The sequence below is a fragment of the Felis catus genome, chromosome B3 (genome assembly GCF_018350175.1).
Source record: "Felis catus isolate Fca126 chromosome B3, F.catus_Fca126_mat1.0, whole genome shotgun sequence".
NCBI classification, from domain to species: domain Eukaryota; kingdom Metazoa; phylum Chordata; class Mammalia; order Carnivora; family Felidae; genus Felis; species Felis catus.
The window spans coordinates 26,912,431-26,924,819 of NC_058373.1; the positions used below are offsets into that span (position 1 = coordinate 26,912,431).

Genomic DNA, 12,389 nt, shown 5'->3' on the forward strand with positions numbered 1-12,389 from the left:
CTTTCCCTCTCTCTTCCTCCTCTGGGATACCAATTATGCGTATATTATTTCTTTTTAGTGTATCACTTAGTTCTCTAATTTTCCCCTCATACTCCTGGATTTTTTTATCTCTCTTTTTCTCAGCTTCCCCTTTTCCATAACTTTATCTTCTAGTTCACCTATTCTCTCCTCTGCCTCTTCAATCCGAGCCATGGTGGTTTCCATTTTGTTATGCATTTCGTTTAAAGCGTTTTTCAGCTCCTCGTGACTGTTTCTTAGTCCCTTGATCTCTGTAGCAAGAGATTCTCTGCTGTCCTCTATACTGTTTTCAAGCCCAGCAATTAATTTTATGACTATTATCCTAAATTCACTTTCTGTTATATTATTTAAATCCTTTTTGATCAGCTCATTAGCTGTTTTTATTTCCTGAAGATTCTTTTGAGGGGATTTCTTCCATTTGGTCATTTTTGGATAGTCCCTGGTGTGGTGAGGACCTGCAGGGCACTTCCCCTGTGCTGTGGTGTATAACTGGAGTTGGTGGGCGGGGCCGCAGTCCGACCTGATGTCTGCCCCCAGCCCACCGCTGGGGCCACAGTCAGACTGGTGTGTGCCTTCTCTTCCCCTCTCCTAGAGGCGGGATTCACTGTGGGGTGGCATGGCCCGTCTGGGCTACTTGCACACTGCCAGGCTTGTGGTGCTGGGGATCTGGTGTATTAGCTGGGGCGGGTAGGCAAGGTGCACGGGGGGCAGGAGGGGCAGGCTTAGCTCGCTTCTCCTTAGGTGATCCACTTCAGGAGGGGCCCTGTGGCAGTGGGAGGGAGTCAGATCCGCTGCTGGAGGTTTGGCTCCACAGAAGCACAGAGTTGGGTGTTTGCGCCAAGTGAGCAAGTTCCCTGGCAAGAACTGGTTCCCTTTGGGATTTTGGCTGGGGGATGGGTGGGGGAGATGGCGCTGGTGAGCACCTTTGTTCCCCACCAAACTGAGCTCTGTCATCCGGGGGCTCAGCAGCTATCCCTCCCTTTGTCCTCCAGCCTTCCCGCTTTCAGAGCAGAGCTGTTAACTTATGACCTCGCAGACGCTAAGTTGCTCTTGCTGTCGGAACACAGTCCGTCAGGCCCCTCCACTTTTGCCAGCCAGACTCAGGGGCTCTGCTTGGCCTGTGAGCCGCCCTTCTGCCCCAGCTTCCTCCTGCCAGTCCGTGGAGCGTGCACAGCCTCGCCGCCCTTCCTTCCCTCTTCCCTGGGCCTCTCGTCTGCGCTTGGCTCCGGCGACTCCATTCTGCTAATCATCTGGCGGTTTTCTGGGTTATTTAGGCAGGTGTAGGTGGAATCTAAGAGATCAGCAGGACGCGCGGTGAGCCCAGCCTCCTCCTACGCCGCCATCTTCCCTCCTCCTCCCTATAGCTTTGTAATATAGCTTGAAATCCAGAATTGTGATGCCTCCAGTTTTGTTTTTCTTTTTCAGAATTGTTTTGATTCTTCAGGGTCTTTTGTGGCTCCATAGAAGTTTTAGGACTGTTTGTTCTAGCTCTGCAAAAAAATTCTGGTGGTATTTTGATAGAGATTGCATTAAATGTAGATTGCTTTGGGAAGTATAGACATTTAACAATATTCTTCCAATCCATGAGCATGGAATGCTTTTTCATTTCTATGTTACCTCTTCAATTTCTTTCATAAGTGTTCTGTAGTTTTCAGAGTATAGATCTTTTACCTCTTTAGTTAGGTTTAGTCTTAGGTGTCATTGGTATTAGTGCAAATACAAATGGGATGAATTTCTTGATTCTTTTTCTGCTGTTTCTTTATTGGTGTATAGAAATCTCTTCATATTGCTTTTATTACAATTTTGCAGAATTCATGTATTCTAACAATTTTTTGGTGGAGTCTTTCAGGCTTTCAACATAGAGTATCATGTTGTCTGCAAATAGTGAAAGTTTGACATCTTCCTTGCTGATTTGGATACCTTTTATTTCTTTTTTGTTGTCTGATTGTTGAGGCTAAGACTTCTAGTACTATGTTAAATAGTCATCTTGAGAGTAAACATCCTTCTCTTGTTCCTGACTATGAGGAAAAGGCTCTCAGTTTTTCCCCATTAAGGATATTAGCTGTGGGTTTTTTGAATGTTGAGGTATGTTCTATTTATCCCTACTTTGTTGAGGGTTTTTATCAAGAATGGATGCTGTATTTTGTATGTTTTTTCTGCATCTGTTGAGAGGATCATAAAGTTTTTATACTTTCTTTTATTAATAAATATGGTATATCAAATTGATTTGTGAATATTGAGCCAGCCCTGTAGCCCAAGAATGAATCCTACTCAACCATGCTGAATAATTCTTTCAACATGTTGAATTCTATTTGCTAGTAACTTGTTGAGAATTTTTGTATTCATGGTCATCAAGGATATTGGCCTATAATTTTCCTTTTTTATTGGTGTCTTAAAACCTTTAGAAAAATAGCAAGAATAATTCAATGAACACCTGTATGCTCTGCACCTAGATTCACCAATTGTTAACATTTTGTTGCATTTGCTTACCTGAGGGGTGGCCAAACTAACAATGTTTATTGGATATGTAAGAAACTTTTACGTGCAGGATAGCTTGACCATATATATTGAGCTGTGGGATGGATCTAGAGGTAGGGAGAGAAGGAAGAAACTTCAGGCTTGGGACCAGTAACCACAACTTACTTTCCTTACAGTTCCATGTTCCAGGATGGAATTCCAAGGATCCAGGAATTTCATATTTGAACCTAGACTACTAGGTTATAATAAAGTCTAATTATCAACTTAGGAGGATAGAGAGGCTAAAAACATATTTTATTACTTTACTAAGTTGGTTTATGCTTTGTAAAACTCTAGATGTATATAATAAAGGTCTCTACTTGTAATCTTACCCTGGGCCCTGAAAATGTTAGGAGGACACCTAACACCTATTTGGAAGGGAAAGGGAGATATTGTTTTTCCACTGATTTCAATTATATGTAGTAAGGGGTTCAGAAGGAGTGGCACCAAGATGTGCTGCTTTGGCATGAAGGCCAAAAACTGTTGAGGCCCAAAAGACTCAAAAAGGAAGTTGGCCTTTTCCCTGAATTCTTAATTTGAGCCAATATTTAATGGGTTGGATTTTATTTTTAAGTTTTTTTTTTTCATTAAAGACCCATGATTGCTGTATCCTCTGACTTATTTTATGTTTAAGAATGTTTGCTCTTGCCTATATTAATTGTGTCTTAGCTAAGTCAGTTTCTTTCCCTGAGACCTTTGTAAACATTGTTTTATTGTCTTCTGTCCATGACAGTTGTTTGGGAGAAATCTGAGGGCAATGCAATGCTTTTCTCTTGGAAGCATAAACCATAACAGAAAGATAGCAGCTTTATGTTAATTATTATAAAAAAACTCACTCATGGTAATCACTGTGAATTATAACTACTCCATCTACATGGCATGTCTACTCACTCATATGAGAAGTACTACCTTTTGGAGTTATAATTGGGCTTATTCTAGCTCTTGATAATAATTTAGGAAAAGTATATCTGCCCATTAGGAATTTCTTATCAAACAAACCTGGTCAATTATAGTAGTACTAAGCACAATGCCTTCACCATCCCAAAATAACTAACTTTATGTGGTTAAGATATACTTTTTTCATATTTATATTTGCACATTATTACACTTCTTACGATTTTTAGGATTTGATTTGATTAGAATTAAGACTAATTCTAGAATATTGGAAACACAGATTTGAGAACTGGCTGCATTCTAAGCACTAATTTGTCTCAGTCAAAACATTCCCTAGAAAAAGTCTCAGGAGATAAGATACAGTACACAAGGGAGAGTGACTTTCTAATGCATGTTTTTCCACTCACACCTTCCAGTATTGAAACAGTAGCAATAAATCTAGAGCCATATTACTGACTATAAAAAACCCAATTATTGATGAGAGGCACAAGTCATTAAAAAAAAGTTCAACACCAATCTGAGGATTAGTCTCACATTTGTTTTCAAAAACCAACTCCTTTTTGATAAAAAGCTTTGTTTTAATGGAAATGCTTATTTCTATGTAAGAAACAGGCTTCTAATAATATTGATAAGCAGTGAGCATTAGCAGCAATTAAGACTGTAATCCTTTTTGAAGTAATTAGATACAAATATGAATTTTACTTGGTCCCTATTCTGAAAAACATCAAAGGTGACAACACCAGCATAGTTTAAAAACACAGTTGACAGGGGCGCCTGGGTGGCGCAGTCGGTTAAGCGTCCGACTTCAGCCAGGTCACGATCTCGCGGTCCGTGAGTTCGCGCCCCGCGTCAGGCTCTGGGCTGATGGCTCGGAGCCTGGAGCCTGTTTCCGATTCTGTGTCTCCCTCTCTCTCTACCCCTCCCCCGTTCATGCTCTGTCTCTCTCTGTCCCAAAAATAAATTAAAAAATATTGAAAAAAAATTAAAAAAAAAAAAACACAGTTGACATGTGCTCACAGCTTCCTTCTGCTGGGCCCTGTTTTAAGGGCTTTATGTTTATTAACTTATTTAATGTTCCCAATGACCATTGGAGATATAGATACCATTATTATTACCAGTTTGCATGTAAGGAAAATGGAGACACAAAGAGATGGACCACCTAGTCAAAATTCAGGTAATAAAATTGTTATGGCTGTGTTCTTAAATATGCTACTCTGCTTCTTTAAAAAATAAGACCTCTGATGATGAATAAGAAAATATACCAGCAATTCTGATAAGCACAGAGAATGAACTATTGCATTTGAGTCTACAAAGCACATCAGAAAATTGGTAGGCACTGAGAATATTACCAAGAGTGAGGAGGACAAGGGAGGACCAGAGTCCACAACTATTCCTATGAGGGCAATATCTTTCTTAACCTACTCATCCATTTGGCTGTAGTCTAACATGGTAATTGGATTTCCATTTATTTATTGACTGATGTGATTAGTAATCATCTCTTCTGGGTAATGCCCTTGCTATGCATTAGAATAAAATTGTGACTGAAGGAAGCAAATGCCCAGTTCTTATTGAGTTTATAGTCAGTAGGGAAGATGGAAATTAATCAATAATGTCACTGAAAGTATGAAATCACGACTGTCATAAGTTAAGGAGAATACATGGGCAAAATTCTCTATAAGATGCTAACTGGGGAGCCTGACTTCACTTCAGTGGTCAGGAAGGTGATCTTCAAACTGAGGTGAAAGAACAAGCAGGTACTCACCAAGCAAGGGCTGCCTTTGACATGGTGGAAAGGGTGATTCTGGATAGCCAGGCTGTTAAAAGGAGCACAGTGCCACTAAAAGAGGGGCTTGTATGTGAAGGAAGAACAAAAACAGATGAACTTGGAGAAGAAATATATGTCTCTATGGAAAATATACTTTATATATCAACTGACAAAAGCTTGTCAGAGAGTGACTAGGAGACAGCTGAGGGAATTGAATGCAGGGAATTGGTTAGACAAGTGATTGAAAGGCAGATAAGGCAACCAGGGGATATGAGACAACCCAGAGATTAGCAAAAATGGAAGACTCTACTCTCTCAAGTTAGTGGGAAAAAGGAAGGAGTGTTCAGAATAGCCTCATAGAAGCCCAGTTAAGAGTGGCCTCATAGAAGCTTATAGGTTCCATGTCCTGGAGAAATGGCCTAAGACAACCAGGGAGAGGGAAAAATACCCTGGTTTCTCACATTTTCCATTCTGCTAGGTACATTTCCCATTAGTACCCATTTACCCAGAAGCTGGGGAAATAGTTACAGTTGCCAGTCTCCATGAGATACAGAATGGGACAGAGGAGAGACAATGGATAGCTCTGTAGACAGAGGCCCAAGGCCAGTACAGACATAGCATAACTATGTCTTGTTAATTAAAGGAATTCCTTAAATTCCCACTCCCTAAAATCTGCCTGTTCTGGAGGCATTTTCTATGCTAAGTCCAATATGTCAATTCGAAATCCTAAAAATATGCCCAGCCTACTCTCTGATCTCATTTATTTTTATTTTGGTATATGTTCACTTGTTATGTAAAGTTAACATAGTGGAGTACAAAACCTACAGTTTGGTGCCACAGTATGATTAACTATATTAATAATATAAACAAGTGTCTATTATTTTTGGTAATTTTCAGGCATCATCTGTATTTACTATAAAAAAATGAACCCAAGCACCTTATATAAGGGAGAATTAAAAGATAAAAATGACCTTAGATTTAGCCTTGAGTAACTGTATCATCAGAATAAGAATCAACACCTGTTTCCATATGTTGACAGAAGTGGTAAAAACAGACCAGCATGTTTGTCCCTAAAGAATGCAGACTTCAACCACAATGATGTGCCAGGGACAGAGATTTTCTTTTTCAAAGCAAGCTTCACAAATCTCCTGAAATATTCCCTGAAGACAGTTATGGACTGATCATGAGGCAGTCCTTGAGGTTTCTTTTTAGAGTCCCCAAAGCAGTCACCTCACAACCATTTTAAACCCTCATCACAGATGTAAATGAATTATATCCCTAAAGAGGCTCATTCTTCTGCAGTCTATTTAAATCAGGCTTCCTCACTGGCAATTCATCCTTGACACTAAATTTGAAGTAATTCCATCAACTGTGAAAAATTTCAAAGATATAAAACACAAGATTTGAACAGACTTTATACAAAGTAAAATATGTTTCTGAAACATCCCAGGTGAATTCTCCTCATCTGACTTCTTCAGGCACTTAAGGCTGTGCCCATATTTCTGTCTTGATTGGTAGTGTGAAAGCACCTTTGAACACCTGGGGTTGAGAAAGTAGGAGTTTTTAGTTTTAGCTCTGATTTTCTATGATGGAATTGTCTACAAGTAAGAGAATAAATTGTCATAGTGTATTGAGAAAATGCCAACCTTAGAAGACGACACTTGTTTTATTACCCATGAATCTTGCATTCTCATGTTGAAACATTCTAAGGGATTGTTGTGAGAGGACCTTGATCTTAGGTGCCCAGTAACAAGAGCCTAGCACAAACCTGGTGACACAATCACCAGTAGCAGAGTACTCTAAAAATAAGGATGAAGCTCAAGGTAAGGAGAGCATATGACTTATATTTAATAAAAATAAGATAACTTAGGTAATTGAAACTAATCAAATTTGGCATAGAGTCTGAATCAGAATCATTGATGATTTTCACAAAGTTCATTTTCATTCAACATTTACATTCAATATAATTTTCATTCAGTTAAAAATACTTTGATTTTTTTAAAATTTTTAACGTTTATTTATTTTTGAGACAGAGAGAAAGAGCATGTCTCCCTCAGAGATAGAGGGAGACACAGAATCCAAAACATGCTCCAGGTTCTGAGCTGTCAGTACAGAACCCAATGTGGGGCTCAAACTCATGAACCATGAGATCATGTCCTAAGCCAAAGTCGGACTCTGAACTGACTGAGCCACCCAGGCGCCCCTAAAAATACTTTCTAATTCACATTTTGATTTATTATTTGATCAATAGGGTGTTTTTACATTACCCTTTTTTTAAGATAATTATTGATTAAAATAGAATTATAATAAATAAGACAGAGATCTCATGTACTCTACTGGGTTACACCAATAGTACTGTTTTTTAGGGGAAAAAAGTGTATCACAGATTAGTGATACAGTCAAGATATGAAACATTTCCATCCCCACAAGGACCTCTCATGTTGTTCTTTAAGAGCCATGCTCGTTTCTCTCCTCCTTTCCCCCGTTAATCCCTGGCAACCATTAAAATGCTATCCATTTCCATCTTGCCATTTCAGGAATGCTATCAATATAAATGGAATCATACAAAATGGAACTTCTAACGTGGCCCTTTATGGTTACCATTCACGGGGCTGGTTATTCATTTGTGTAGATCCATATTTCCATTTGGTTGTTGTTGTTGTTGTTGGTGGTGGTGGTGGTGGTTTATGTGTGAATGATTTCCTTTAACATTTCTTGTAGTGTGGAAGTGCTAGTGACGAATAGTTTCCACTTTTATATGTCTAGAAAAAAAAAGTGTTTATTGTTCCCTTATTCTTGGAAGATAATTTTGCTGGTATAGTCTTATAAGTTGACAGGGTTGTTTTTATTTCTCTTTTTAAAAAGTTTTAGATTTACAAAAGAAGTAGAAAAGATAATACAGAAACTTCTCATTTACCTTTTGCTCACTTTCTCATAATTTCACGTTTTATATAGCCATGGAAAAGTTAGAAAAACTAGGGCACCTGGGTGGTTCAGTCAGTGAAGTGTCCAACTCCAGCTCAGGTCATGATCTCATGGTTTGTGAGTTAAAGCCCTGTGTGGGGCTCTGTGCTGACAGCTCAGAGCCTGTAGCCTGCTTTGGATTCTCTGTCTCCCTCTCTCTCTTCCCCTCCCCTGCTCACACTCTCTCTCGTCTCTCCGAAATTAATAAACATTAAAAAAAATAAAGAAAAGTTAGTAAAATGAAGAAATTTACATAGGCCCAAAACTATTAGCTTTGTTACAGCCTTTATTGGCATTTCATGAATGTTTTCATTAATTTTCCTGTTCTAGGATCCAATCCAAGATATCATGCTGCATTTAGCTTTAACATCTCCTTAGGCTCCTCCAATCTATGACAATTTGTTTTATGAAAAGCAAACTAACCTTGACACTTTTTTTTTACACTGATGAAATATTTTTTAGAATATCCCCAACTTAGGCTTTTCTGATGTTTTCTCATATTAGACACTTTCATCATATAACATTAGGGATTACATGATATCAACATTACTTATTACAGGTGATATTAATCTTTATCACTTTGTTAAGATACCAGATTATTCCACTGTAAAGTTACAATTTTATCCCTTTCATTTTTCTACTAATTAGAAGTGAGTTACTAAGCCTATCCCATATCCAATGGGAGAGAATGATGTTAACAGCAATGTTTTTGTTTTTGTTTTTGTTTTTGTTTTTTGTAGATACTCTTTATAGATTAATGAATTTCCCTTGTAGTTTTAGTGTTCTGGGAGTTTTCTCATAAATGGATGTTTCCTTTCATCAAATTATTTTTCTACATTTCCTGAATGACCAAATAATTTTTTCTGTTTAATCTTACATTGACTGATTTTTTAATATGAACCAGCCTTTCATTCCTGGAATTAATCTTACATACCACAACATGTATTTTATATGTGTATTTTGCTAGATTCAATTTGCTTTTATTTTGTTGACAGTTTTGTGTCTACATTAATAAGGTACATTTGTCTTCATTAGTTTTATCTTTTCTTGTAATATTTATGTCTGGTTTTGCTATTGGTAACTCATCATAGAATGAGTTGGGAAATGCTCCTTTTTATTTTATATTCTGGAAAAGTTTGTGTCCTTGGTACTATAGTTGCTTGATAGGATTTGATGCTTGATAAAATTTGATAGTAAAGTTATCTGATTACAGTTGTGTATTTAGGGGCCCCTGGGTGATTCAGTCAATTAAGTGTCTGACTCGATTTCAGCTCAAGTCATGATCTCATGGTTCTTGAGTTCAAGCTCCATGTCAGGCTCTACACTGACATTGCAGAGCCTGTTTAGGATTCTCTCTCTCCCTGTCTCTCTGCCCCTCCTCCACTCACTCCTACATGTGTGCACACACACTTTCTTTTTCTTTCTCAAAATAAATAAATAAAATTAAAAAAAAGAGTTGTGTATTTAGAGTTTAATAGATATAGGTTTATAAAGGTTATTTCTTTTTGAATGAGTTTTGGTAGTTTATGTCTTTCAAGGAACATTTTTTTAAATTTTTTTTAACGTTTATTTATTTTTGAGACAGAGAGAGACAAAGCATGAATGGGGGAGGGTCAGGGAGAGGGAGACACAGAATCTGAAACAGGCTCCAGGCTTTGAGCTGTCAGCACAGAGCCAGATGCGGGGCTCGAACTCATGGACCGCGAGATCATGACCTGAGCCGAAGTCGGCCGCTTAACTGACTGAGCCACCCAGGCGCCCCTCAAGGAATATTTTAATTTAACCTAGGTTGTAGAATTATTAATATAACATTGTTCACTTAATTCATTTATCAAAAAATAATATTAACCCCTCTTTCATTCATGATATTATTTTTTTCTTATCTTTTTTCCTAGACAAACATGATTTGATTTTTTTTCACTTGTATAGGGAGAATTATAAGATGATTTCCAAAGTTTTCTACCTTCTGTATATTCTTCCACAGAGTGTGATGTATTTTGCTCCCATGATTAGGTTATGTTATTTATATGGTACAGTTGAACTTGAGATATGGAAATTATCTGGATGGGCCTTGCTTAATCACACGAGCCTGTTAAAAACAAGAGTTTTTTTTTTTTTCTAGCTAGTTACAAAAAGGGAATTTAGAGTAAAGCGCTAGAAGATTCCATGTGTTTTTGCTGGCTTGAATATAGAGTCAGCAAATGGCAAATGTTAGTGTGTTATTGTCCCACAGCTCTTGGTTTCTTTGTTCTGATTTTTAACTTATTTTTTTCTTTGTGTTTCAGATTGGATAATTTCTGTTCAACTGTTGTCAAGCTCACTGGTTCTTTCCTTTGGCTGTGATAAGTCAATTGATCATCAAAAGCATGCTTAAACTCCCCTACTAAGTTTCGTTTTGTTTTGTTTTTCTGAATTTCCATTAGATCCCTTCCTAATAGTTTCCACTAATCCATTGAAATCACCTATCAGACTTGCTTGTTGTCTATCTTCTTCATTAAAGCCTTTAACATATTCAATGGTTATTTTAAACACCTCTTTTATGTCTGGTTCTCTTTCTAATGACTGCTTTGTCTGTTCAGACTGCTACTCTTAGTTTATTGCATGCCTTGAAACTATTTGAAAGCTGAATATGTTGTATAGAATAGTAGACAATAACATAAATGTTTTGTATGCTTAGAGATGAGCGTGACTTTCATTCTCCTAGGCCTTTAGTGTGAGGGTGAGGGTTTTTGCCTCTCTGGTAGGAAGTCAAACTGTGTTTAAAGTTTTCTCCCTGTTTAACTTTGTGACTTGTGACTTGGATTCAGGTCTTTCCTTTCAATCTGCCAAAAGATAATCTGTCTGTTACAGTTTTTCCACCTGGATTACACTATTATTTTTATTCAATGCTTGTTAGTGTGTTGGTGGTTGCGACAGGGGATGGTGGGTGTTATCTGGTATTTTGACTAAAATCCAATCTTAGGCAGAATTTGTGAATCTAGTTCTTCGGGTGTGAACTTCATAAGTGTTTCTGTGGCCCTCTAGATGTAATGCTGAGCCTAGCAAGTGAAGAGCTATTTTCCAGTTCCCTTCTCACAGATGTAATACGTTTCCAACAGTTCCCTAATGCAATAGTACTTGCTGCTCTCTTCCTGCATAATAAAGTATTTATTTCACAAGGAACACAGCAATATGTGTGGGTAGAGTTTGGGCAGTGGGGACTGTTGTCCTCCCACAAGTTGCACCACTGGAGAGACTTTCTCAGGATTCGCCTTGATCTTCCTTTTGGAACCCTGGTGAAGTTCTTGGATAAAAACCTGCAAGAAGATGAAAAACCCTTATCTCTATGGTCCTCACAGGCTTTACATTTTCATGCTGCCCCATAGTATTTAGTATTTAGTAATTTGGTAAACACTTCTGGCTTGATAGTCTTAAATGATTGTATAGTGTTTGGTGTATTTAGCTCAAGTAGGCAATACTTAAATAAGCAAATGCCTACTAAAGCCTCTCTTTCCAAAGATTTCAGATTAGTCATTTTCCCTGAAACCTTACATCTTTGATAGCTTCAATAAAAGGTATTAGTTTGCAATCACAACAAACAAAGGAATAAATTGCCCCAATTGGTCAGGAGTAGATTACATAATTATTACTAAGGAGGGCCAGAGACAATGATTGACAACCTTATCTGGACTAAGTGAAATGGAAGAGGGCAGGTTTCCATAGGAAATAATGAGTAGACAAACTATATACCTCCACTACACTAAGTCTGCTTTTCATGACTGGATAAATTATAAAAATGTTTATCTCAATCCAGTTAACATATACTTGATTGCTTATCTCTAATTTATGCTATCTTAATAATTTAAATAAACTTTTTTAAAACTAATTTTAAATTTACATAAAATTTCCAAGGACAATGTAAAGAGTCTCTGTACCCTCCATACCCTCTGTTAATATGGCTTTCATTTCTGTAGTACATAAGTAAAAAAAAAAAACAATATTGATATATTATTATTATTAAATAAACTCAAAGTAATAAGATTTCATTTTTTTCATATCTTTTCTCTTAAAGGATCTCATCCAGGATACTTTGTTAAATTTAGTCATCATATCTCCTTAGCCTTTCTGGGCTGTGAAATTTTCCCAGACATTCTTTGTTTTTAGTAAACTTGACAGTTTTGAGAGTACTAGTCAGGCATTTTGTAAAATGTCTCTCAATTTAGCTTTCTCAGGTGTTTTTTGTTTTTTGTTT

The 12,389-nt window shown here is 37.4% G+C and overlaps 1 protein-coding gene across 4 annotated transcripts in view; it reads left to right on the forward strand.

Annotated features, from left to right (window-relative positions):
• GABRG3 (gamma-aminobutyric acid type A receptor subunit gamma3) overlaps positions 1–12,389 on the forward strand; it is a 704,479-nt gene that overhangs the window by 642,283 nt on the left and 49,807 nt on the right. The window contains exon 7 of one of the 4 annotated variants that reach the window (XM_019832001.3): positions 10,444–11,803. The exons of the other annotated variants lie outside the window; for them this stretch is intronic. Coding sequence (XP_019687560.1) covers positions 10,444–10,532 — 89 coding nt within the window. The 3' untranslated portion in view covers positions 10,533–11,803. Of the gene's footprint in view, positions 1–10,443; positions 11,804–12,389 lie in introns of those variants that run through there. 4 annotated transcript variants of the gene reach the window in all.